Genomic DNA, 26,408 nt, shown 5'->3' on the forward strand with positions numbered 1-26,408 from the left:
TCCCAGTTTGGGGGGGGTCTCTGGGGGGTCCCTGGGGGGGGTTCCCACTTGATGGCTCCTCAGATTGGGGGGGGTCTTGGAGGGGGGTTGGGGGGGTCCCCACATTTGGGCAACTCTTGGGGGGGGTGGTCTCATTTTAGGGGTGTCCCTATTTCGGTGGGGGGGGGGGGTTGAAAATTTGGGGGTCCCAGGTGGGGGGTCTCATATTGGGGGGGGGGTTTGTACTTTGAGGGGGGGGTCCCTGGGAAGGTCCCCAATTTCAGGGGGGCCCTGTTTGGGGGGGGGGTGTGCATCCTGACACCCCCCCCCCCAATTTGCCCCCCCCCAGGCCAGACCCCCCTCCACTGCGCCGTCCTAGCCCACAACGCCTCCCTGCGAGGGGGGGGGGGGCACCGCCGGCGGGGGGGGGGCCGGGGGGGGCCCCCCAACTTCGACCCCCCAGGAGCGGCTCCTCTGCGTCGAGCTCCTGCTGCGGATGGGGGCCGACTGCGGCAGCCAGGTACCCCCCCCCCCCCAAAATCCCCCCCCCCCGGGTCTGGGGACCCCCCGGGGGGTCATGGGGTGGGGGGACCCCCCCTCCCCAAAAACCTGGCTGCCTTGGGGGGTCCGTGGGGGTCCCCTGGGGGGGGGGATGGGGCCACAGGGGTCCCCTGGGGGGGGGTCAATGGGGCGATGGGGGTCTCTTGGGGGGGGTCCATGGGGGGGTGTCCCCCCCGAAAACCGGGGTGCCTTGGGGGGTCAACAAGGCCATGGGGGTCCCTTTGGGGGGGGTCAGTGGGGGGGTGGGGGTCCCTGGGGGGGGCAATGGGGGTCCCTTGGGGGGGGTCCATGGGGGTCCCTGGGGGGGGCAATGGGCCAATGGGGGTCCCTTGGGGGGGGTCCATGGGGTTTTGGGACCCCCCCGGACACCTGGGTGCCTTGGGGGGGTCAACAAGGCCATGGGGGCCCCTTTGGGGGGGTCAGTGGGGTGGGTGGGGTCCCTGGGGGGGTCAGTGGGTTGGGTGGGGGTCCCTTGGTGGGGGTCCATGGGGTGGTGGGACCCCTGAGTCCCTTGGGGGGGTCAATAGGGTGGGGGGGGTCCCCTGGGGTGGGTCCATGGGGGTCCCCTGGGGGGGGGGCTCACGGGGCACTGGGGGTCCCTTCGGGGGGTCCATGGGGGTCTCTTGGGGGGGGTCCATGGGGGGGGTGGAGTCCCTTGGGGGGGTCAATGGGGCAATAGGGGTCCCTGGGGGGGGTCCATGGGGCGGTGGGACCCCCTCCCCCGGACACCTGGGTCCCTTGGAGAGGCCAACACGGCCATGGTGGCCGCTTGGGGGGGTCCATGGGGCAGTGGGGGTCCCTTGGGGGGGTCCATGGGGCTGTGGGGGTCCCTTGGGGGGGTCCATGGGGCGGTGGGGTCCCTGGGGGGGTCAATGGGGCAATGGGGGTCCCTGGGGGGGGTCCATGGGGCGGTGGGACCCCCTCCCCCGGACACCTGGGTCCCTTGGAGAGGCCAACAAGGCCATGGTGGCCCCTTGGGGGGGTCCATGGGGCAGTGGGGGTCCCTGGGGGTTCCATGGGGCAGTGGGGGTCCCTGGGGGGTTCATGGGGCAATGGGGGTCCCTTGGGGGGGGTCCATGGGGTGGTGGGACCCCCCCCCCAGACACCTGGGTCCGTCCCCCCCGGCAGGACATGAAGAGCAGCCAGACCGTGCTGCACTTGGCCGTCCGGGGGGGGAACCTGGCCCTGACCCACCTCCTCCTGCGCCAGCCCGGGGTGGCCCCCCGCCTCGTCAACCTCAAGGTCACTTGTGGGGCGCCCGGGGGGGCTCGGGGAGCCGGGGGGGGGGGGAGCTATGGGGCCCTAGGGGGGGGGTTGTGGGGTCTAGGAGGACCTGGGGGGCTTTGAGGGCATCTACGGGGAGATCTATGGGGAGGTCCGTGGGTTTCTAGGGGGGTTTGGGGGTACTGGTGGGGGACCTATGGGGCTGGGGGGTGTCTATGGGGAGATCTATGGGGCTGGGGGGTCTATGGGGCTCTATGGGGAGATCTATGGGGTCTCCAGGGTGCCTGTGGTGGATCTAAGGGGGGTTGGAGGTGTCTGTGGTGGATCTATGGGGAGATCCATGGGTTCCTGAGGGTGTTTTGGGGTACTTATAGGGGACCTATGGGGCTGGGGGGTGTCTATGGGGAGATCTATGGGGCTGGGGGGGTCTACGGGGCTCTGTGGGGAGATCTATGGGGTCTCCAGGGTGCCTATGGTGGATCTACGGGGGGTTGGAGGTGTCTGTGGTGGATCTATGGGGAGATCCATGGGTTCCTGAGGGTGTTTTGGGGTACTTATAGGGGACCTATGGGGCTGGGGGTGTCTATGGGGAGATCTATGGGCTGGGGGGTCTATGGGGCTCTATGGGGAGATCTATGGGGTCTCCAGGGTGCCTGTGGTGGATCTAAGGGGGGTTGGAGGTGTCTGTGGTGGATCTATGGGGAGGTCCATGGGTTTCTACTGGTACTTATGGTGGATCTATGGGTCTTGGCGGTGTCTATGGGGAGATCTATGGGGCTGGGTGAAATCTATGGGGCTGGGGAGATCTATGGGGAGATCTATGGGGCCTCCAGGTTGTTTATGGTGGATCTACGGGGGGTTGGAGGTGTCTATGGTGGATCTATGGGGAGATCCATGGGTTCCTGAGGGTGTTTTGGTGTACTTATGGGGCATCTATGGGGCGGGGAGGTATCTATGGGGCTGGGGAGATCTATGGGGAGATCTATGGGGTCTCCAGGGTGCCTATGGTGGATCTAAGGGGGGTTGGAGGTGTCTATGGTGGATCTATGGGGAGATCCATGGGTTCCTGAGGGTGTTTTGGGGTACTCGTGGGCATCTATGGGGCGGGGAGGTATCTATGGGGCAGAGGGAGGTTTGGGGGCCCCCCTGACCCCCCGTGCCCCCCCCCAGGCCCACGGGAACACCCCCCTGCACATGGCGGCGGCGCTGCCGGGGGGCCCCAGCCAGGAGCCCCTCGTCCGCCTCCTCCTGACTTGGGGGGCCGACCCCGGTGCCCGCAACCTGGAGCACGAGCTGCCCCACAGCCTGCTGCCCCCCGGCCCCCCCGGCCAGCAGGTGGGACCCCGAAACCGGGGGGGGACCCCGAAATGGGGGGGGGACCCCGAATTGGGGGGGGGACCCCGAAATGTGGGGGCGGGGCCCCAAAATGTGAGGGGGGACCCCGAAATGGGGGGGGGACCCCGCAACGTGGGGGGGCCCAAAAATGTGGGGTGACCCAAAAATGTGGGGCCTCAAAATGTGGGAGGGTGACCCCAAAATTTGAGGGGGGACCCCGAAATGTGGGGGGTGACCCCAAATGTGAGAGGGGACCCCGAAATGTGGGGGGGGGGGCGCCCAAAAATGTGAGGTGACCCAAAAATGTGGGGCCCCAAAATCGGGGCGTGTGACCCCAAAATGGGGGGGGGTGACCCCAAAATGTGAGGGGGGACCCCGAAATGGGGGGGAGCGCCAAAAATGTGGGGTGACCCAAAAATGTGGGGCCCCAAAATGGGGGTGGGGTGTGACCCAAAATGTGGGGGTGGCCACAAAATCGGGGGGGACCCCAAAATGGGAGGGGGGGCAAAAATCTGAGGGGGGACCCCGAAATGTGGGGGGGGGACCCAAAATCCGGGGGGGTGGCCACAGAATGGGGGCGGGGCGCCCAAAAACGTGGGTGAGGGGCCCCGAATTCGGGGGGGGAGGCTACAAAATGGGGGGGGGACCCCTATATGTGGGGGGGACCCCAAAATGTGAGGGGGGGGGCCAAAATGTGAGGGGGGGACCCCAAAATGTGGGTGGGGGCCCAAAATGTGAGGGGGGGGATTTTGGGGTGTCCCCCTCCCACATTTTGGAGTCTCCCCCCCCCAAGATGTCAGGGTCCCCCCCCCCCCGATTTTAAGCCCCTCCCCCCTCCCCGCACAGCTCCGCCTCCTCCTGAAGAGCCGCCGCGGCGCCCGCCGCCCCTCCCCCACCTCCTGGGGGGGGCGGAAGTGACGTCGGAGGGGGGCGGGGCCTCCAGGATGTGACATCAGAGGGGGGCGGGGCACCCGTTTTCCTTGATTTCTGTGAAATCGCTCGATTTAGGTGGGGGGAAGGAGGGGGGCGGGGCTTCGCGGGAGGAAGCTCCGCCCCCCTCCCCCACGTCATTTCCGGGAAATGAATCCCTGAACCACATTGGTTCGATGGGGGGGAGGGGCAAAAAGAGGGGTTGCGGTGGGCCCCACCCCCTTTCTCTCCCCCCCTAGTTGGGGCATTGCCCCTTTAAGAGTGCCCCGGGGTGGGCGGAGCTGCCGTGTAGCCCGCCCCTCCTGAAATACGCCCCTCCCCCCGCGCCCAGGCCTCGTTAAGAAGGGGGAGGGGCCAAAGGGGACCCCAAATTGGGGGGGGGGGGAGGATTTTTGCCCCAAAATGGGGCGGGAGACCCTGAACTGGGGGGGGGAAACTGGTTTGGACTGGTGGCCCCGGCCCTGAAATAAACCCTGCTGATTGGCTGGCGCCTGTGATGTCATTTGGGGGGGCGGGGCCCCCGGGAATCGCCCCCTCCCGCCATTCAACAGAGACCCAGGCAAGAACCTCCCCCTCCGCGAGGGGGGTGGGGTTTATTAGAGGTGGAGTTTGGGTGGGGGTGTGGCTTTCCGAGGGGAGTGGCTTTCTGTGGGCGTGGCTTTCTGTGGACGTGGTCCAGGCCCCGCCCCCTCACACCAACTCCCCCTGGTGGGTGAAGCGAGGAACCTCGGGGGCCACCTGGGGGTGGGGGGAGAGGGTCAGGGGCGGAGTTAACGGCCCAGAGACCCCGCCCCACCCCCCCAAAAGCCAATAGGAGGTGGGGGGGCGGAGCCAGGCATCCAGAGGCCCCGCCCCCTCCTCACCTCCTCGTAGGCCCCCCATTGGTCCACGTCCTCGTAGGGGTGGGGCTCCTCTGGGAGACACAGGGTGGGGGAGGGGTGAGAGTGGGGGAGGGGCTTGGGGGTGGGGGGAGGGGCTGGGGACACCCCCCCCCCCCCCCCCCCGATACTCACCCAGGGCGGGGTCACTTGGGGTCGCCCACGAGCTCTGCTGGGGGTGGGGGAGGGGCAGACGCGTGAGACCCTGGGGGGGTGGGGTCAGGGTGCCCCTCCCCCCTCCTCGGCCCCTCCCCCCTCCATCGCCCCGCCCCCCAACCCCTCCCCCTCACCTCCTCGGTCTCGGCCTTCGGGGTCGCCGCCTCGTCCCGGTTCCCGCCGCGCCGCCGCAACAGCGCCCCCCACAGGGCGGCGTTGGCACCCAGGAGGAGGAGCCCGCCCAGGGCGCTGACCCCGCCCACCAGGGCCGGGGGCACCGCGGGGCCTGCGGGGAGAGAGTGGGGGTGGGGCGGGGGCACCGGAACCTGGGTGTCAAGGGGCACAGGGGCGCAGGCTCACCAGCAGGGGGCGCTGCGGGCTCCTCCCTCGCTGGCGGCGAATCAGCAGGCGGCTCTGACGGCGGGAAGGCGGGGTTCACTTCCGGGGTTGGCCCCGCCCACACGCCTCCAGCCATCATTTCCGGTTAAAGCCCACACACGTGATGCCCTCGATTCGGGGCTATTTCCGGTCTCCACTTCCGGTTCTGCCCCTACTTCCGGTTCCCTCCCGGAGCCGGGCTGGGCCCACTTCCGGTTCTGCCGCCCAACTTCCCCAGACTACTTCCTGGTCCCACGAACTTCCTCCTGGTGCCCCCCCACTTCCGGGCGAGAATTCACGCCACGCCCCCCACCCTCAATGCCGGACCGCGTTTCCGGCGCGACTTCCGGTTCCGCCCTCCACCCCGCGCGCCACTTCCGGCCTGGATACGCATTTCCGGCCGGCTTGCGGTCCCTCCCGCCACTTCCGCTTCCGCCGCGTTTCCGGTTTTGAGCCGTTTCCGGTCCCCCCGGCTTCCGGCCCCGCCCCCCCCTTACCGGAAGTGACGGCGCGGAGGGCGGTGGCCTGGCTGTCGCCGCGGGCGTTGCGCGCGGTCACGGTGACGTCATAGGGCGTGGCCGGGCGGAGCCCGCCCAGCGTCACGGCGGGGCCGGGCGCGAGGAGCGCGGCGGGAGGGGGCGGGGCTCCGGGGCCCCTCACGCTGCGGGGGGGGAATAGAAAACACCGGAAGTGAGGCGTGGGCGTGCCGGAAGTGAGCCGGAAGCGACCCGGAAGCGAGCTCGGCGTCACGGGAGTCTCCGCGGAAGCGGCCAATGGGGCATCGGAAGTGGCGTCACGTGATTTTGAGGACCGGAAGTAGGGTCGGGAGGGCAAACCGAAACAGAAAGTGAGTCCTCCCTGCACCGGAAGTGATGGAAAACAGCCCCGGCGGGGCCGGAAACGGTGCCCTGGGCGCCCTCTGGGGTTTGGGGGCACCCGGGGGGGGTTTGGGGTCTCCATGAAGGTTTTTTGGGGTCCCTCATGGGTTTGGGGGGGATCCCAAGGGGTTTGGGGGCTCCTGGGGGTGGGCGTTTGGAGTCTCCCTGGGGTTTCATGACCTCGTGGAGGCATCTCAGGAGGGTTCGGGGGGTCCCATAGGGTATGGGGGGGCGCCCCACGGATTTTTGGGGCTTCCCATGGATTTTGGAGGCTCCTGATGGGGGTTTTGGGGGTCCCCATGGGTTTTTTTGGGGGTTCCTCATAGGTTTGGGGGGGTTTCACGGATTTTGGGGGACTTCTAGGGGGCGTTTTGGGGTCTTCATGAGGGTTTGGGGGGTTCCTCATGGGTTTGGGGGGGATCCCAAGGGGTTTGGGGGCTGCTGGGGGGTGTTTGGGGGTCACCATGAGGTTTTGGGGTGTCCCTCATGGGTTTGGGGAGGTTCCACGGATTTTGGGGGGCTCCCGGGGGGGGGTTTGGGGTCTCCTTGGGGTTTCGCGACCTCGTGGAGGCATCTCAGGAGGGTTCCGGGGCCCCATAGGGTTTTTTGGGGCTCCCCATGGATTTTTGGGGGTCCCCCCCGGGTTTTGGGGGTCCCCCCGGGTTTTGGGGGTCCCCTGGAGTTTTGGGGGGCCCGGGCCCCCCCTCACCTGACGAGGAAGCTCTGGGGCAGCCCCCCGTCGAAGCCGGGGCGCCAGGCCAGGCTGAGGGAGGTGGGGGTGACCCCCGCCAGCCGCAGCGCCTGGGGGGGGTCCGGGCGGTCTGGGGGGGAGGGGCGAGGGGTTCCCCAAGTGCCACAGGGACCCCCAGTTCCTCCCAGTGCCCCCCAGTATCCTCCCAGTAACCCCCAGTACCCGCCCAGTGCCCCCAAATTAACCTAATGCCCTACATCTCCTCCCAGTGCCCCCTAGTGTCCTCCCAGTGTCCCCCAGTATCCTCACAGTGCCCCTCAATATCCTCCCAGTATCCCCTAATATCCTCCCAGTATTCCCCAGTATCCTCCCAGTATCCCCCAGTATCCTCCCAGTATCCCCTAATATCCTCCCAGTATCCCCCAGTATCCTCCCAGTGCCTCCAGAATCCCCCTAGTGCCCTACATCTCCTCCCAGTGCCCCCCAGTGTCCTCCCAGTATCGCCCAATATTCTCCCAGTGGCCCCCAGTATCCTTCCAGTATCCCCTAATATCCTCCCAGTATCCCCCAGTATCCTCCCAGTATCGCCCAATATTCTCCCAGTGGCCCCTAATATTCTCACAGTGCCCCCCAGTATCCTCCCAGTATCCCCAGTATCCTCCCAGTGCCCCCCAGTATCCTCCCAGTATCCCCCAGTATCCTCCCAGTATCCCAAATATCCTCCCAGTGGCCCCTAATATCCTCCCAGTGCCCCCCAGTATCTTCCCAATATCCCCCAGTATCCTCCCAGTGCCTCCCAATATCCTCCCAGTGCCCCCCAGTATCCTCCCAGTATCCTTCCAATGCCCTCAGTAACTTCCCAGTGCCCTCCCAGTGCCCCTCTGTATGGTCCCAGTGCTACCAGTATCCCTCCCAGTGCCCCCCAAACCCTCCCAGTGCCCCCAAGGGCCTCCCAGTTGCCCTGTGATCTCCTCCCAGTTCCTCCCAGTACCAAGCCAAGCCTCCCAGTCCCCTCCCAGTGCCCCTCCGTACTGTCCCAGTGCTCCCAATATCCCTCCCACTGCCCCCAAGATCCTCCCAGTGCCTCCCAGTACCCCCCCAGTGCCCCACTATATTGTCCCAGTGCTCCCAGTGCTTCCCAAAATCCTCCCAGTGTCCTAAATGTCCCCCCCAGTACCTCCCAGTACCTCCCAGTACCAAGCCGAGCCACCCCCATGCGCCGATCCCACCCCCCCCACTACCAGTACCCTCCCAGTACCACACACCCACCCAATACTGGTACAACGTACCCCTCCCAGTACAGCTACCGCCCCCTCCCAGTACGGGCCGTGCTCTGACACCAGTATGAGCGCCCCCAAACCAGTAAGCCCTCCCAGTACCGGCGAGGCGGAGCTGGAGGCGGCGCCGGACGGTGCCCAGCGCGTTCTGGGCGACGCAGACGAAGGTGCCGAGGGTCCGGTTCGGGTACTGGTCCCAGTTCCCATACTGGTGCCAGTTGCGGTACTGGTATCGGGGCGGGTTTTGGTGGTGGTGCTGGTTGGACTGGTTGAACTGGTCGCGGAGGCGGGCCCGATCCTGGGTGATGTTGGCCACGGTGAGGAGGCTGCTGGTCCAGGGCCCCTCCCGCCACTGGTGCTCCTGGAACCTGGGGGGGAACTGGGACCAGTTGGGGCTGAACTGGGACGCGACTGGGAGCGGGCGGAGGGAGGGAACTGGGAAGGGGTTGGGGCGGAACTGGGGGGGAACTGGGGCAGAACTGGGACTGGGTCAGGGAGAGAACTGGGACCAGTTGGGGCTGAACTGGGACACGACTGGGAGCGGGCGGAGGGAGGGAACTGGGAAGGGGTTGGGGCGGATCTGGGGGGGAACTGGGGCAGAACTGGGACCGGGTTGGGGCTGAACTGGGACTGGGATGGGGCGGGACTGGGATGGGGTGGAACTGGGACTGGGATGGGGTGGAACTGGGGCAGAACTGGGACCGGGTTGGGGCTGAACTGGGACACAACTGGGATGGAACTGGGATGCAACTGGGGTGGAACTGGGATGCGACTGGGGTGGAACTGGGACACAACTGGGGTAGAACTGGGAGGGAACTGGAGCAGAACTGGTGTGGAACTGGGACAGAACTGGGACTGGGATGGGGGCAGAACTGGGACACAACTGGGGTGGAACTGGGATGCAACTGGGGAGGAACTGGGATGGAACTGGGGCAGAACTGGGATTAGGGTGGGTGGAACTGGGCCTGGGTTGGTCCAGTTGGCCCCGTGTGGGCTCAGTTGATCCCAGTTGACCCCAGTTGAGCCCAGTTTGCTCTGGGTGGGTCCTGATGGGGTCTGGTTGGGCCCAGTTTGGCCCAGTTGGGTCTTACTGGGCCCTGTTGACCCCCTTTGGCCCCAGTTGGCCCCAGTTGGCCCTGACTGGGGCCTGGTTTGGCCCAGTTGGGCCCAGTTTGGCTCAGTTGGGCCCAGTTGAGACCAGTTTGGTTCTGGCTGGCCCAGTTGGCCCCAGTCTGTCCCGGTTGGTCCCAGTCTGGCCCAGTTGGTCCCAGTCGGGTCTGATGGAGTTCGGTTGGGCCTGGTCTGGCCCAGTTTGTCCCAGTTGGCCCCAGTCTGGCCCAGTCTGTCCCAGTTGGCCCCAATTTTGGTCACAATTGGTCCCAGTTTGTCCCTGAATTGGCCCAGTTGGTCCCAGTCTGTCCCAGTTGGTCCCAGTCTGCCCCAGTTAATCCCAGTTGGTCCCAGTTTTGGTCCCAGTCTGTCCCAGTTGGCCCCAGTCTGGCCCAGTCTGTCCCAGTTGGCCCCAGTTTTGGTCACAATTGGTCCCAGTTTGGCCCATTTGATCCTAGTCTGTCTCAGTTGGGTCCCAGTGGGTCCCAGTCTGTCCCAGTAGGCCCCAGTGGGTCCCAGTCTGTCCCAGTTGGCCCCAGTTTTGGTCACAATCGGTCCCAGTTTGGCCCATTTGATCCCAGTCTGTCTCAGTTGGGTCCCAGTGGGTCCCAGTCTGTCCCAGTCTGTCCCAGTGGGTCCCAGTCTGTCCCAGTCTGTCCCAGTCTGCCCCAGTGGGTCCCAGTCTGTCCCAGTGGGTCCCAGTCTGTCCCAGTCTGCCCCAGTGGGTCCCGGTCTGTCCCAGTCTGTCCCAGTGGGTCCCAGTCTGTCCCAGTCTGTCCCAGTCTGCCCCAGTGGGTCCCAGCCTGTCCCAGTTGGTCCCAGTCTGTCCCAGTTGGTCCCAGTCTGTCCCAGTCTGCCCCAGTCTGCCCCAGTGGGTCCCAGTCGGTCCCAGTCTGTCCCAGTCTGCCCCAGTGGGTCCCAGCCTGTCCCAGTCTGCCCCAGTCTGTCTCAGTTGGGTCCCAGTCGGTCCCAGTCTGTCCCAGTCTGCCCCAGTGGGTCCCAGTCTGTCTCAGTTGGGTCCCAGTGGGTCCCAGTCTGTCCCAGTTGGCCCCAGTTTTGGTCACAATTGGTCCCAGTTTGGCCCTGGATTGGCCCAGTCTGTCCCAGTCTGCCCCAGTCTGTCCCAGTTGGTCCCAGTCTGCCCCAGTCTGTCCCAGTCTGCCCCAGTGGGTCCCAGTCTGGCCCAGTCTGGCCCAGTCTGTCCCAGTAGGCCCCAGTGGGTCCCAGTCTGTCCCAGTTGGCCCCAGTTTTGGTCACAATTGGTCCCAGTTTGGCCCATTTGATCCCAGTCTGTCTCAGTTGGGTCCCAGTGGGTCCCAGTCTGTCCCAGTCTGTCCCAGTCTGCCCCAGTGGGTCCCAGTCTGGCCCCGCCCGCACCTGGGCTCCCCGGGGGGCAGGGGGCGCCCCCCCAGCTCCCAGCGCAGCCGCACCCCGGGCACCCCCTGCGCCCGGCACCGCAGCTGCGCCGACCCCGCCCCCTCGGCCACCAGCACCGGCACCGGCTCCGCCTCCGGCTCCGCCTCCAGCTCGGGGCCGTCTGCGGGGGGAGGGGGCGGGGCCTCAGGGCGGGACACGCCCACCCCACGGCGTCCCCGGGAACTGCCCCCCCCGTCCCCATTGGTGCCCCCCGATTGGGTGCTCCGCCCCCCTGTGGGCGTCCCCCATTGGGTGGCTCCTAGGTGGGCGTCGCCCGTTGGGTTGGCCCCGCCCATGGGTGCCCCTCATTGGGCGTCGCCCATTGGCTGATCCCCCATGGACATCCCCCATTGGGTGGTCCCGCCCACTGATGTCCCCCATTGGGCGTCTCCCATTGGGTGATCCCCCCATGGACGTCCCTCATTGGGTGCTCTCCAATTGGTTGGCCCCGCCCACTGATGTTTCCCGTTGGGTGGCGCCCATTGGGTGGCCCTGCCCATGGGTGTCCCTCATTGGGTGTCTCCCATCGGGTGGCCCCGCCCATGGGCGTCTCCAGTTGGGTGTCGCCCGTTGCCTGGCCCCGCCCACTGATGTCCCCTATTGGCTATCACCCATTGGATGACCTCCCACTGGTTGGCCCCGCCCACTGATGTCCCTTATTGGGCGTCTCCCATTGGGTGATCCCCCCATGGACGTCCCCCATTGGCTGTCACTCGTTGGCTGGCCCCGCCCACTGAGGTTCCCTATTGGCTGTCACCCATTGGCTGGCCCCGCCCACCAATGCCCCCCGTTGGGTGCCCCTCATTGAGCATGTGTGTCCCCATCCCCCCTCGGCCCCACCCCCCGGGCCCCGCCCCTCTTGTCCCCGCCCCCGTCCCCACCCCCCAGGGCCTGCCCCCCTTGGCCCCGCCCCCCTTGGCCCCGCCCCCCGGGCCTCACAGCGGACGACGAGGCGGACGACGGCGCGGGCGGGGGGCGGGACCCCGGTGTCGACGCGGCACTCGTAGGCCCCGCCCAGCTCCCGCCGCGCCCCCCACACCCGCAGCCGCCCCACGGGGAGCCCCTCCTCCGCCCGCAGCCCCGCCGGGAGCTCCGCCCCCGCAGCGCCCGCCTCGGCCTGGGGGGGGGGGGGGGCGCTGTCACCAGAGGGGCCCAGCCGGGACCCCCAGTGCCCCCCAGTATCGCCCAGTGCCCTCCCAGTGCTTCCCAGTGCCCCCCAGTCCCCTCCCAGTGCTTCCCAGTGCCCACCAGTGCCCCTCAGTGCTCCCCACTGTCCTCCCCATTATCCCCCAGTGTGCCCCCCATGTCCTCCCAGTGCCCCCCAGTTTCCTCCCAGTCCCCTCCCAGTTCCCCCCAGTGGCCTCCCAGCGCCCCCCAGTTCCCTCCCAGTGCCCCCCAGTGCCCTCCCAGTTCCCCCCAGTCCCCTCCCAGTTCCCCTCAGTGCCCCCCAGTCCCCTCCCAGTGGCCTCCCAGTGCCCCCCAGTGCCCTCCCAGTGCTCCCAGTTCCCCCCAGTGGCCTCCCAGTGCCCCCCAGTGCCCTCCCAGTGCCCCTCAGTCCCCTCCCAGTGCCCTCCCAGTTCCCCCCAGTCGCCTCCCAGTTCCCCTCAGTGCCCCCTAGTCCCCTCCCAGTGCCCCCCAGTCCCCTCCCAGTGCTCCCAGTTCCCCCCAGTCGCCTCCCAGTGCCCCCCCATGACCCCCATACCCCCCCTCATGTGTCCGTCCCCCCCCCCCGTACCAGGCGGCCCCACGTGACGCAGCCGGGGGGGAGGGGGTTCCCCTCGGCCTCGCACAGCAGCGCCCCTCCCCCCCCCTCGTCCACCACCACCGGGTCCGGCGCGCGCACGATGGAGGGGGGGTCTGCGGGGGGGGGGGCGGGGTCAGCGTGAGGGGCGGGGTCAGCGGGGCGGGGTCAGCGGGGGGGTGGGGCACGACATAGGGTGCTATGGGGGTTTGTGGGGGGCTATGGGGTGCTATAGGATGCTATAGGGTGCTATGGGGTGCTATGGGGTGGATACAGGGGTGCTATGGGGTACTACAGGGTGCTATGGGGTGCTATGGGGCGCTATGGGGCGCTATGGGGCGCTATGGGTGTCTATGGGGCTCTATGGGGTGGATATAGGGTGCTGTGGGGGGCTATGGGGTGCTGTAGGGTGCCATGGGGTGGTTATGGGGTGCTATAGGGTACTACAGGGTGCTATGGGGGGGCTGTGGGGCGCTATGGGGTGCTATGGGGTGGATATAGGGGTGCTATGGGTCCCTATGGGCTCTATGGGTCCCTATGGGTCCCCGTGGGTCCCTATGGGCTCTATGGGTCCCTATGGGTCCCCGTGGGTCCCTATGGGCTCTGTGGGTCCCTATGGGTCCCTATGGGCTCTATGGGTCCCTATGGGTCCCCGTGGGTCCCTATGGGCTCTATGGGTCCCCATGGGTCCCTATGGGCTCTATGGGTCCCTATGGGTCCCCGTGGGTCCCTATGGGCTCTATGGGTCCCCATGGGTCCCTATGGGCTCTATGGGTCCCTATGGGTCCCTATGGGTCCCTATGGGCTCTGTGGGTCCCCGTGGGTCCCTATGGGCTCTATGGGTCCCCGTGGGTCCCCATGGGTCCCTATGGGCTCTATGGGTCCCCGTGGGTCCCCATGGGTCCCCGTGGGTCCCTATGGGCTCTATGGGTCCCCGTGGGTCCCCATGGGTCCCCGTGGGTCCCTATGGGCTCTATGGGTCCCTATGGGTCCCCATGGGTCCCTATGGGCTCTATGGGTCCCCGTGGGTCCCTATGGGCTCTATGGGTCCCCGTGGGTCCCTATGGGCTCTGTGGGTCCCCGTGGGTCCCCGTGGGTCCCCGTGGGTCTGACAGTGCACGTGCAGGCGCAGCTGGGCGCGGGCGGCCCCCTCGGCGTTGCGGCACAGCACCCCGTAGGCGCCGGCGTCCCCCCGGGTGACGTTGGCGATGGTCAGGGACCCCCCCTCCTCCTGCCGCAGCCGGGGGGCGCCCTCTGGGGGCGGGGCCGGGCTCAGGGGCGGGGCCGGGGGAGCCCCGCCCCTCCGAGACCCCACCCCCCCAGGCCCTCCCAGGGCCCCCGCAGCCCAATCCCAGTAGCTCCCAGTGCCTCCCAGTGACCCCATAGCCCACTCCCAGTGCCTCCCAGTGCCTCGCAGTCCATGCAGATCCCCTCCCAGTACGTCCCAGCTCCTCCCTATCCCCTCCCAGTCCCCTCCCAGTGCCTCCCAGTGCCCCCAGCTCCCCTCCCAGTGCCTCCCAGTCCTCTCCCAGTGCCCCCAACTCCCCTCCCAGTGCCTCCCAGTGCCTCCCAGTTCCCTCCCAGTGCTTCCCAGTGCCCTCAGCTCCCCTCCCAGTGCCTCCCAGTGCCCCCAGCTCCCCTCCCAGTCCCCTCCCAGTCCCCTCCCAGTGCCTCCCAGTGCCCCCAGCTCCCCTCCCAGTGCCTCCCAGTGCTCCCAGTACGCACCAGGTCGCAGGGCGTGCCCGCCCCGGCTCCAGGTGCAGCTCTCCAGGGGGGGATGGGCGCGGACGCTCAGGCCCAGCCGGGCCCCCCCGTGCTCGCGCGCCACCACCGCCCCCTCCCCCACCTCCAGCTGGGGGGGGTCTGGGGGGGAGGGGTCCCAGTCACCCCCAGTGCCCCGGGCAGGGTGACCAGTGACCCCCAGTGCCCTCCCAGTCCCTCCCAGTAACCCCCAGTCCCCTCCCAGTCCCCTCCCAGCCCCCTCCCAGTATATCCCAGTATATCCCAGCCCCCCCCAGCCCCTCCCAGTCCCCTCCCAGTCCCTCCCAGCCCCCCCCAGCCCCCCCAGTCCCCCCCAGCCCCTCCCAGTATATCCCAGTCCCCCCCAGTCCCTCCCAGCCCCTCCCAGTATATCCCAGTCCCCCCCAGCCCCTCCCAGTCCCTCCCAGTATATCCCAGTCCCCCCCAGCCCCCCTCCCAGCCCCCCCCAGCCCCTCCCAGTCCCCTTCCAGTCCCTCCCAGCCCCCTCCCAGTATATCCCAGCCCCCCCCAGTCCCCTCCCAGGCCCTCCCAGCCCCTCCCAGCCCCTCTCAGTCCCCTCCCAGTCCCCCCCAGTCCCTCCCAGTCCCCCCCAGTCCCTCCCAGTATATCCCAGTCCCTCCCAGCCCCCCCAGCCCCTCCCAGTCCCCCCCCAGTCCCCCCCCCGCCCCCCCAGCCCCTCCCAGTCCCCCCCAGTCCCCTCCCAGCCCCCCCCCAGCCCCCCCAGTCCCCCCAGTCCCCCCAGTCCCCCCAGTCCCCCCAGTCCCCGTCTCACGGCGCAGCAGCAGCCGGTGGGCGGCGCTCAGCTCCAGGCCGCCCCCCCCCGCCCGGCACCGCAGCCCCCGGCCGTGCTCCCCCGGCCCCGGGCGCAGGCGCAGGCGCGAGGCCGAGGTGCCCCCCCCGAAGGGCCCCGGCGCCGCCGGCAGCCGCTCCCCGGGCAGCCTGGGGGGCGGGGTCAGGGGCGGGGTCAGGGGCGGGGTCAGGGGCGGGGTCAGGGGCGGGGTCAGGGGCGGGGTCAGGGGCGGGGGGCGGGGTCAGGGGGCGGGGTCAGGGGCGGGGTCAGGGGGAAGGGGGCAGGGTAAGGGTTGGGGTCAGGGGGCGGGGTGGGGTCAGGGGCGGGGTCAGGGGGCGGGGGTCCCGGGGTCACCGGGGGTCACAGGGTCACCAGGGGTCACCTGGGGTCGCCTGAGGGGGCTGGGAGGGGACTGAGATGTACTGGGAAGGGCCTGGGGTATACTGGGATATACTGGGAGGGGGCTGGGGGAGAGTTGGGGGGACAGGGAGGGGTCTGGGGTATACTGGGAGGGGACTGGGAGGGACTGGGAGGGACTGGGAGGGACTGGGAGGGAGTTGCAGGGACTAGAAGGGGACTGGGGTATACTGGGAGGGGACTGGGAGGGGACTGGGAGGGGACTGGGAGGGGCTGGGAGGGGACTAGGAGGGGACTGGGAGGGACTGGGAGGGGACTGGGAGGGGACTGGGGTATACTGGGATATATTGGGAGGGGCTGAGAAGGGACTGGGAGGGGCTGGGAGGGACTGGGGGGTCACGGGGTCACATGGGGTCGCAGGGTCACGGGGTCACAGCCGCCCCCCCACCCCCACCCCGTGACCCCACCCCGCCCCCCCCTGACCCCGCCCCCACCCACTCTCGCCCCTGACTGGTCCAGCGCAGCTCGGGGGCGGGGTTGCCGCTGGATTGGCAGGTCAGCAGGAGGGCGTGGCCGGGGCGGGGCTCGCGGGGCGTGGCCGTGATCGTCACCGAGAGGGGCGGGACTTTGGGGGGGAGGGGTCAGTGCCCGCCCCACGGCCCCCGCAGCCCCGCCCCATGGCCACCAGCACCCCAAGGTCACCCCAAGGTCACCCCAAGGTCACCATAGACCCATGGGTCCCCTATGGTCACCACCAGCCCACGGCCACTGTCACCCCATGGCCACCCCACGGCCACCCCATGGCCACCACCGTCACCCCACGGCCACCATCACCCCATGGATCCCCACCACCATCACCCCATGGCCACCCCATGGCCACCATCACCCCACCATGGCCACCATCATCACCCCATGGCCACCTCAGGGCCACCCCACAGCCACCCCATGGCCACCACCACCTCAAGGTCACCCCATGGCCACCAGCACCCCATGGATCCCCTATGGTCACCACCAACCCATGGCCACCCCATGGCCACCACCATCACCTCAAGGTCACCCCATGGCCACCTCCCCCCCCCCAGGGCCACCTTCACCCCAAGGTCACCCCAAGGCCACCAGCACCCCAAGGTCACCCCATGGCCACCACCATCACCCTATGGCCACCACCATCACCCCAAGGTCACCCCAAGGCCACCAGCACCCCAAGGTCACCCCATGGCCACCACCATCACCCCATGGATCCCCTATGGTCACCACCAACCCATGGCCACCCCATGGCCACCACCATCACCCTATGGCCACCACCATCACCCCAAGGTCACCCCATGGCCACCACCAGCGCCCCATGGATCCCCTATGGTCACCATCGCCCCACGGCCACCTTCACCCCAAGGCCACCCCATGGCCACCACCAGCACACCATGGATCCCCTATGGTCACCACCAACCCATGGCCACCCCAGGGCCACCACCATCACCCCAAGGTCACCCCATGGCCACCACCACCACCCCATGGCCACCTTCACCCCAAGGTCACCCCAGGGCCACCATCACCCCAAGGTCACCCCAGGGCCACCACCATCACCCCAAGGTCACCCCAAGGCCACCAGCAGCCCAAGGTCACCCCATGGCCACCACCATCACCCCAGGGCCACCACCATCACCCCAAGGTCATCCCATGGCCACCACCACCACCCCATGGCCACCACCATCACCCCAGGGCCACCACCATCACCCCAAGGTCACCCCAAGGCCACCATCACCCCAAGGTCACCCCATGGCCACCACCATCACCCCAAGGTCACCCCAAGGCCACCAACACCCCAAGGTCACCCCAAGGCCACCATCACCCCAAGGTCACCCCATGGCCACCACCATCACCCCATGGCCACTACCATCACCCCAAGGTCACCCCAAGGCCACCAGCACCCCAAGGTCACCCCAAGGCCACCATCACCCCAAGGTCGCCCCATGGCCACCACCATCATCCCAAGGTCACCCCATGGCCACCAGCACCCCAAGGTCACCCCATGGCCACCACCATCACCCCAAGGTCACCCCAAGGCCACCATCACCCCAAGGTCACCCCATGGCCACCACCATCACCCCATGGCCACCACCATCACCCCAAGGTCACCCCAAGGCCACCATCACCCCAAGGTCGCCCCATGGCCACCACCATCATCCCAAGGTCACCCCATGGCCACCAGCACCCCAAGGTCACCCCATGGCCACCACCATCACCCCAAGGTCACCCCAAGGCCACCATCACCCCAAGGTCACCCCATGGCCACCACCATCACCCCAAGGTCACCCCAAGGCCAGCAGCCCCCCGAGGTCCCCCCGCGCCCGCCCCCGCCCTGCAGCCCGCCCCTCCCCCGCTCACAGAGGACCCGCAGGCGGACGTGGGCGCCCAGGGGGGGGTCCCCGCCGGCCGCGCACCCGTAGGTGGCCCCGTTGTCGCTGGGCGCCAGCGTCAGCAGCAGCTCCCGCGTCACCACCGTCCCCCCGGACACCTGGGCGCCCTCCTTCAGCGGGCGGCCGTCCTGCGGGGGAGGGGCCCGGGGGCCTCAGGGGGGGGTCCCCAACACTTGGGTGCCTCAAGGTTGGGTGGGGGTCTCAGACACTTGGGTTCCTCAGGGTGGAGGTCTCAGGTCTTTGGGTCCCTCAAGGTTGGGTGGGGGGTCCCAGAAACTTGGGTGCCTCAAGGTTGGGTGGGGGTCTCAGGTTCTTGGATCCCTCAAGGTTGGGTGGGGGTCTCAGATGTTTGGGTTCCTCAACGTTGGGTGGGGGTCTTGGACGCCTGGGAACCTCAGGATGGGGGTCTCAGGTCTTTGGGTCCCTCAACGTTGGGTGGGGGGTCCCAGACACTTGGGTTCCTCAAGGTTGGGTGGGGGTCTCAGATGTTTGGGTCCCTCAAGGTTGGGTGGGGGTCTCAGACATTTGGGTCCCTCAGGGTGGGGGTCTCAGATGTTTGGGTCCCTCAACGTTGGGTGGGGGTCTTGGACGCCTGGGAACCTCAGGATGGGGGTCTCAGGTCTTTGGGTTCCTCAAGGTTGGGTGGAGGGGGTCTCAGGTTCTTGGGTTCCTCAGCATTGGGTGGGGGTCTCAGACTCTTGGGTTCCTCAACGTTGGGTGGGGGGGGTCCCAGAAACTTGGGTCCCTCAAACTTGGGTGGGGGGTCCCCAAAACTTGGGTTCCTCAACGCTGGGTGGGGGTCTTGGATGCCTGGGTCCCTCAGGGTGGGGGTCTCAGGTCCTTGGGTGCCCCAAGGTTGGGTGGGGGGGTCCCAGACACTTGGGTTCCTCAAGGTTGGGTGGGGGTCTCAGATGTTTGGGTTCCTCAACGTTGGGTGGGGATCTCAGGCTCTTGGGTCCCTCAGGGTGGGGGTCTCAGGTCTTTGGGTTCCTCAGTGTTGGGTGGGGGTCTCCAATGTTTGGGTCCCTCAACGTTGGGTTGGTGTCCCCAACCATTGGGTGCCTCAACATTGGGTGGGGGTCTCAGATGTTTGGGTTCCTCACGGTTGGATGGAGGCCTCGGTTCCTTGGGTCCCTCAAGATGGGTGGGGGTCCCCAAAACTTGGGTTCCTCAAAGCTGGGTGGGGGTCTTGGATGCCTGGGTCCCTCAGGGTGGGGGCCTCAGGTCCTTGGGTCCCCCAAGGTTGGGTGGGGGTCTCAGATGTTTGGGTCCCTCAACGTTGGGTGGGGGTCTTGGACGCCTGGGAACCTCAGGATGGGGGTCTCAGGTCTTTGGGTTCCTCAAGGTTGGGTGGGGGTCTCAGGTTCTTGGGTCCCTCAATGTTGGGTGGGGGTCTCAGACACTTGGGTCCCTCAGGGTGGGGTCTCAGCTCCTTGGGTCCCTCAATGTTGGGTGGGGTCTTGGATGCCTGGGAACCTCAGGGTGGGGGTCTCAGGTCTTTGGGTCCCTCAACTTTTGGTGGGGGGTCCCAGAAACTTGGGTTCCTCAAGGTTGGGTGGGGGTCTCAGATGTTTGGGGTCCCTCAAGGTTGGGTGGGGGTCTCGGATGTTTGGGTTCCTCAAGGTTGGGTGGGGGTCTCAGGTCCTTGGGTTCCTCAAGGTTGGGTGGGGGTCTCAGACTCTTGGGTCCCTCAGGGTGGGGGTTGCAGCTCCTCGGGTCCTTCAACATTGGGTGGGGGTCTTTGACACCTGGGAACCTCAGGATGGGGGTCTCAGGTCTTTGGGTCCCTCAGCGTTGGGTGGGGGTCCCCAAAACTTGGGCTCCTCAATGTTGGGTGGGGGTCTTGGACGCCTGGGTCCTCAGGGTGGGGGTCTCAGCTCTTTGGGTCCCTCAAACTTGGGTGGGGGTCCCCAAAACTTGGGTTCCTCAAGGCTGGGTGGGGGTCTCGGACTGCTGGGTCCCTCGGGGCGGGGCGGGGTGGGGGCGGGGCAGCCCCCGACCTTGCTCCAGACGAGGCGGGGGGCGGGGTGGCCCCCCACGGGCGTGGCAGACCAGGCGCAGCCGCTGCCCCGCCCAGAAGGTGGCGTTGGGGGGCGGGGCCTCCAGCCACAGCTCCTGGGGGGGTCTGAGGGGGCGGGGCGGGGGCGGGGCTGCGGGCGGGCACGCCCCCTCCCGGCCCCAGCGCCTCCCAGTGCCTCCCACAGTGCCTCCCAGTGCCCCCAACCCCCCCAGGCCCCTCCCAGTGACCCCCACGCCCATACCAGTCCCTCCCAGTGCCTCCCAGTTCCCCTCAATCCCCTCCCAGTCCATCCCAGTTCTGCTCAATCCCTTCCCAGTGCCTCCCAGTCCCATCCCAGTATATCCCAGTGCCTCCCAGTGCCCTCCCAGTCCATCCCAGTGCCCCTCAATCCCTTCCCAGTGCCTCCCAGTCCCATCCCAGTATATCCCAGTGCCTCCCAGTGCCCTCCCAGTCCATCCCAGTGCCCTCCCAGTCCATCCCAGTGCCTTTCAATCCCTTCCCAGTGCCTCCCAGTGCCCTCCCAGTGCCCCTCAATCCCTTCCCAGTGCCTCCCAGTCCCATCCCAGTATCTCCCAGTGCCCTCCCAGTGCCCCTCAATCCCTTCCCAGTGCCTCCCAGTGCCCTCCCAGTCCATCCCAATGCCCCTCAATCCCTTCCCAGTGCCTCCCAGTCCCATCCCAGTATATCCCAGTGCCTCCCAGTGCCCTCCCAGTCCATCCCAGTGCCCTCCCAGTCCCTCCCAGTTCCACTCAATCCCTTCCCAGTGCCTCCCAGTGCCCTCCCAGTCCCTCCCAGTTCCGCTCAATCCCTTCCCAGTGCCTCCCAGTCCCATCCCAGTATATCCCAGTGCCTCCCAGTGCCCTCCCAGTCCATCCCAGTGCCTTTCAATCCCTTCCCAGTGCCTCCCAGTGCCCTCCCAGTCCATCCCAGTGCCTTTCAATCCCTTCCCAGTGCCTCCCAGTCCCATCCCAGTATATCCCAGTGCCTCCCAGTGCCCTCCCAGTCCATCCCAGTGCCCTCCCAGTCCATCCCAGTGCCTTTCAATCCCTTCCCAGTGCCTCCCAGTGCCCTCCCAGTCCATCCCAGTGCCCCTCAATCCCCTCCCAGTGCCTCCCAGTCCCTCCCAGTTCCCCTCAACCTCCTCCCAGTCCCTCCCAGTCCTCCCAGTCTCCCCGCCCCCCCCCCCCCCGGCACCCACGCGTGACGCTCAGGACGAGGCTGGCGCTGCGCGTGCCCAGCCCGGGGGTCGCGGCCTCGCACACCAGGGGGCGCCCGTGGTCCTGGCGCCGCCCCAGCAGCGTGACGTTGCACTGCGTCACCGAGCCCCGCCCCTCGGCCTGCCGGGCCGGGGGTCAGCGCCGGAGCCACGCCCCCCGCTGCGGCCACGCCCCCCCCGCTGCGGCCCCGCCCCCACGGGCCCCCCAGTGCCTCCCAGTGCCCCCCAGTCCCCTCCCAGGGCCCCCCAGTGCCCTCCCAGTGACCCCAAATTCCCTCCCAGGGCCCCCCAGTCCCTCCCAGTGCCCCCCAGTCCCCTCCCAGTGCCTCCCAGTGCCTCCCAGTGCCCCCAGTCCCCTCCCAGTGCCCTCCCAGTGCCCCCCAGTCCCTCCCAGTGCCCCCCAGTCCCCTCCCAGTGCCCCCCAGTGCCTCCCAGTGCCCCCCAGTCCCCTCCCAGGGCCCCCCAGTGCCCTCCCAGTGACCCCAAATTCCCTCCCAGGGCCCCCCAGTCCCTCCCAGTGCCCCCCAGTCCCCTCCCAGTGCCTCCCAGTGCCTCCCAGTGCCCCCCAGTCCCCTCCCAGTGCCCTCCCAGTGCCCCCCAGTCCCTCCCAGTGCCCCCCAGTCCCCTCCCAGTGCCCCCCAGTGCCTCCCAGTGCCCCCCAGTCCCCTCCCAGTGCCTCCCAGTGCCTCCCAGTGCCCCCCAGTCCCCTCCCAGTGCCTCCCCAGTGCCCTCCCAGTGCCCTCCCAGTGACCCCAAATTCCCTCCCAGGGCCCCCCAGTCCCTCCCAGTGCCCCCCAGTCCCCTCCCAGTGCCTCCCAGTGCCCCCCAGTCCCCTCCCAGTGCCTCCCCAGTGCCCTCCCAGTCCCCTCCCAGTGCCCCCCAGTCCCTCCCAGTCTCCTTCCAGTCCCCTCCCAGTCCCCACCCAGTGCCCCCCAGTCCCTCCCAGTGCCCCCAAATTCCCTCCCAGGGCCCCCCAGTGCCCTCCCAGTGCCCCCCAGTGCCCTCCACTCCCCTCCCAGTGCCCTCCCAGTGCCTCCCAGTGCCCTCCCAGTCTCACCGGGGTGCGGGTGGTCTCGGTGGGGACCAGTTCCCGCCCCCCCAGCCACCAGCGCAGCTGGACTGGGGGGTTACTGGGAGCACTGGTGCAGGACAGGGTCAGCGTCCCGTTCTCCGCCACCGTCGGGGTCCCCGCGATCGTCACCTCGGCCGGCGGGTCTGGGCTCCCAGTATAAACCAGTGCTCCCAGTAGGGGCCCACAGCACACCCCAGAGCTCCCAGGCTGGCCTCCCAGTATTCCCAGTACCTCCCAGTATAACCTTGACCTCCCAGTCCAGGCTCCCAGGACATGCCAGGGCTCCCCACAGCCTCTCCCAGTATCCCAGTGCCTCCCAGTATGGTCTCCTAATCCCATCTGGAGCTCCCAGTCTGGCCTCTCAGTATCCCCAGTGCCTCCCAGTATACCCTTGACCTCCCAGTACGACCTCCCAGTCCCATCCTGAGCTCCCAGTTTGGCCTCCCAGTATACCCAGTACCTCCGAGTATATCTCTGACCTCCCAGTTTGGCCTCCCAGTCCCACCCCGAGCTCCCAGTCTGGCCTCCCAGTGTCCCCAGTACCTCCCAGTATGCCCTTGATCTCCCAGTACAGTCTTTTAATCCCACCTGGAGCTCCCAGTCTGGCCTCCCAGTATCCCCAGTACCTCCCAGTCTAACTTTGACCTCCTGGGATGACCTCCCAGTCCCATCCCGAGCTTCCAGTTTGTCCTCCCAGTATACCCAGTGTCTCCCAGTATATCTTTGACCTCCCAGTATGACCTCCCAGTCCCATCCCGAGCTCCCAGCCCAGCCTCCCAGTTCCTCCCAGTTCCTCCCAGCACCTCCCAGCGCCTCCCAGTTCCTCCCAGCGCCTCCCAGTTCCTCCCAGTGCCTCCCAGCCCAGCCTCCCAGTGCCTCCCAGCGCCTCCCAGTGATTCCCAGCGCCTCCCAGCCCAGCCTCCCAGTTCCTCCCAGTTCCTCCCAGTTCCTCCCAGCGCCTCCCAGTTCCTCCAGTGCCTCCCAGTTCCTCCCAGTGCCTCCCAGTGCCTTCCAGCCCAGCCTCCCAGCACCTCCCAGTTCCTCCCAGCGCCTCCCAGTTCCTCCCAGCGCCTCCCAGTGCCTCCCAGTGCCTCCCAGCCCAGCCTCCCAGTTCCTCCCAGCGCTCCCAGTGCCTCCCAGTTGCCCGGCTCACAGGTGACGCTGAGGGTGACGCTGGCGCTGGCCTCCCCGGGGGGGAGGGGGCTGCGGGCGCGGCACCTCAGGGTGCTCCCGTCGTCCCCCGGCGTCACCGTCACCGTCACGCGGCTGCGCGACACCCCGGGGTCCCCCCGCCGCGCCCAGGGACCCCCCAGCGGCTCCCCGTCCTGCGGGACCCCCGGGGTGGGGGGCACCCGGCGCCCACCAGGGACCCCAGCACCCACCCGGGGACCCCAGCACCCACCCAGGGACCCCTAGGACCCACCCAGGGGGACCCAGGAGTTTGGGGGGGACCCTGGGGTTTGGGGGACCCCCAGCACCCACCGGGGACCCCCAGGACCCACCCAGGGGGACCCCCAGCACCCACCCGGGGACCCCTAGGACCCACCCAGGGGGACCCAGGAGTTTGGGGGGGACCCTGGGGTTTGGGGGACCCCCAGCACCCACCGGGGACCCCCAGCACCCACCCGGGGGGACCCCCAGCACCCACCCGGGGGGGACCCTGGGGTTTGGGGGGCCCCCCAGCACCCACCTGGGGGGACCCAGGAGTTTGGGGGGGACCCTGGGGTTTGGGGGGACCCCCAGCACCCACCAGGGACCCCAGCACCCACCCGAGGGGACCCAGCACCCACCCAGGGACCCCTAGGACCCACCCAGGGGGACCCAGCACCCACCCAGAGACCCCCGGCACCCACCCAGGGGGACCCAGCACTCACCCGGGGGGACCCAGGAGTTTGGGGGACCCCCAGAACCCACCCAGGGACCCCCAGCCCCTCTTTTTCCCTCGAATCCCAGTGCTCCCAGTCCCTCCCAGTGTCCCCAGTGCCTCCCAGTGCCCCCAGTGCAACATCCCAGTGCTCCCAGTGCCTCCCAGTCTGCTTCACCCAGTGCTCCCAGTGCCTCTGCTTCCCCATCCCAGTGCTCCCAGTGTCTCCCAATCCGCTTCACCCAGTGCTCCCAGTGTCCCCAGTGCTCCCAGTGCCTCTGCTTCCCCATCCCAGTGCCTCCAGTGCAACATCCCAGTGCTCCCAGTGCTCCCAGTCTGCTTCACCCAGTGCTCCCAGTCTCCACAGTGCTCCCAGTGTTCCCAGTGCTCCCAGTCCTCGCTCCCAGTGCCTCTCGTTCCCCATCCCAGTGCTCCCAGTGTCCCCAGTGCTCCCAGTCCTTGCTCCCAGTGCCTCTGCTTCCCCATCCCAGTGCTCCCAGTGCCTCCCAGTCTGCTTCACCCAGTGCTCCCAGTGCCCCCAGTCCCTCCCAGTCTGCTTCACCCAGTGCTCCCAGTGTCCCCAGTGCCTCTGCTTCCCCATCCCAGCGCTCCCAGTGCCCCCAGTACCTTGTCCCAGTGCAGACTGGGAGGGGGGTTGCCCCCCCGGACGACGCAGACCAGTCGCAGGGTGTCCCCCGCCTGCACGTGGGGCGACTCCAGTCCCTCGATGACGGGGGGGTCGGGGGGAACTGGAGGCACTGGTCAGACTGGGAGGCACTGGGAGGGCCCAGAGCCTCCACGGGGGGGAGGCTGAGGGCTACTGGAGGTGACTGGGAGGGTCCAGGACCTTGGGGTGGGGGTACTGGGAGGCACTGGGAGGCTTGGGGGGGGCACTGGGAGGGCCCAGTGCCTCCATGGGTAGGGACTGGGGGCTACTGGGAGGTACTGGAGGGGCCCCAGTGCCTCTGGGGGTGGGAACTGGGGTACTGGAAGGCTACTGGGAGACACTGGGAGGGTATTTTGGGGGGCTCTGGGATAGTTTGGGGGTACTTGGGGGGCAGGGGGCAGGTTGGGGGGGGCCCAGGGGGATATTGGGGGTCCCGGGGGGATACTGGGGGGGTCCTGGGGGTATTTAGGGGCCCGGGGGGTATTTGGTGGTCCCCTGGGGGGTCTGGGGGACACAGGGGGGTATTTAGGGGTTCCAGGGGGTATTTAAGGGGCTCAGGGGGGTATTTGGGGGTCCCCAGGGGGTATTGGGGGGTCTTGTGGGTCCCCAGGGGAGTATTTGGAGGTACTGGGGGGTCTCAGGGGTATTTAGGGGGGTATTTGGGGGTCCCCAGGGGTATTTGGGGGGGTAGTGGGGGGTCCCAAAGGGTATTTGAGGGCCCCGGGGGGGTGTTTTGGGGTACTGGGGGGTCCCAGGGGGTCCCTGAGGATATTTAGGGGGGTATTTGGGGTCCCCGGGGGTATTTGGGGGTCCCTGGGGGGGTATTTGGGGGTATTTTAGGGTCCCAGGGGGATATTCTGGGGTCCCCGGGGGTATCTGGGGGACCCCGGGGGTATTTGGGGGTATTTAGGGGGGTATTGGGGGGTCCCAAGGAGTATTTGGGGGTCCGGGGGGGGTATTGGGGTGTCACTGGGGGGGTCCTGGGGGTATTTGGGGGAGGGGATGTGTCCCCTGGGGGGGTATTTGGGGGGTGGGGTCCCCTGGGGGGGTATTTGGGGGTCCCGGGGGGGGTATTTGGGGGTCCCCGGGGGGGTCACTCACAGAGGACGTCGAGGGTGATCCCGGCCTCGGCGGGGGCCGGCCCGGCCTCGTTAGCGGCCGAGCAAACGAGGCGCTGCCCGTGGGCGTGGCTCTGCGGGGTCAGCCTGGGGGCGGGGTCAGGGCTCGGCTGGGCCCACTGGGCCCCACTGGTCTATACTGGGTCATACTGGGCCGTACTGGATCATACTGGGCCATACTGGTTCACACTGGTCTATACTGGCTCCTATTGGACCATACTGGTCTATAGTGGCTCCTACTGGGCCATACTGGGCCACATTGACCTCTACTGGCCCACACTGGTCCATATTGGGCCATACTGGCCTCTATTGGCCTGTACTGGGCCATACTGGATCATACTGGTTTGTACTGGCCTCTATTGGCCTGTACTGGGCTGTACTGGATCATACTGGGCCGTACTGGTGCGCCCGGGGCCGTACTGGTTTATACTGGGCGGAACTGGTGCTCACCGGGCCGTGGCCTCGCTGGAGCTCAGCTTGGGGCGGGAGCCCTCGAGGACGCGGACGGCGACGTCGGGCAGCGGCTGCCCCCCTGCGCCCCAAAACCGCCCGGATTCACCCCAAAAATCGGC

General features: G+C 67.9%; 2 protein-coding genes across 2 annotated transcripts; one reads left to right on the forward strand and one right to left on the reverse strand.

Moving 5' to 3' along the window:
- Nucleotides 1-328: 328 nt before the first annotated feature.
- On the forward strand, nucleotides 329-4,106 carry LOC142360405 (NF-kappa-B inhibitor delta-like; the record flags this gene model as incomplete). The annotated part of the gene is given in 5 exon segments (XM_075412612.1): nucleotides 329-378; nucleotides 380-499; nucleotides 1,669-1,782; nucleotides 2,935-3,099; nucleotides 3,946-4,106. Coding segments are annotated over 5 exon segments (521 nt in total), but the record flags the coding sequence as incomplete, so codon positions are not given.
- Nucleotides 4,107-4,616: 510 nt separating this feature from the next.
- NPHS1 (NPHS1 adhesion molecule, nephrin) lies at nucleotides 4,617-26,124 on the reverse strand. Its single transcript, XM_075412613.1, is given in 24 exon segments — nucleotides 4,617-4,767; nucleotides 4,893-4,942; nucleotides 5,043-5,079; nucleotides 5,198-5,349; nucleotides 5,424-5,477; nucleotides 5,939-6,102; nucleotides 7,029-7,140; nucleotides 8,390-8,655; nucleotides 10,775-10,934; nucleotides 11,753-11,930; nucleotides 12,549-12,670; nucleotides 13,668-13,806; nucleotides 14,278-14,417; nucleotides 15,088-15,254; nucleotides 15,961-16,087; nucleotides 17,848-18,007; nucleotides 19,880-19,915; nucleotides 19,917-20,004; nucleotides 21,094-21,236; nucleotides 22,173-22,330; nucleotides 23,341-23,512; nucleotides 24,679-24,800; nucleotides 25,820-25,923; nucleotides 25,997-26,124. Coding segments are annotated over 24 exon segments (3,027 nt in total). The 3' UTR covers nucleotides 4,617-4,719.
- Nucleotides 26,125-26,408: the final 284 nt, after the last annotated feature.

The sequence above is a fragment of the Opisthocomus hoazin genome, unplaced genomic scaffold (assembly GCF_030867145.1).
Source record: "Opisthocomus hoazin isolate bOpiHoa1 unplaced genomic scaffold, bOpiHoa1.hap1 HAP1_SCAFFOLD_367, whole genome shotgun sequence".
Lineage (NCBI taxonomy): Eukaryota > Metazoa > Chordata > Aves > Opisthocomiformes > Opisthocomidae > Opisthocomus > Opisthocomus hoazin.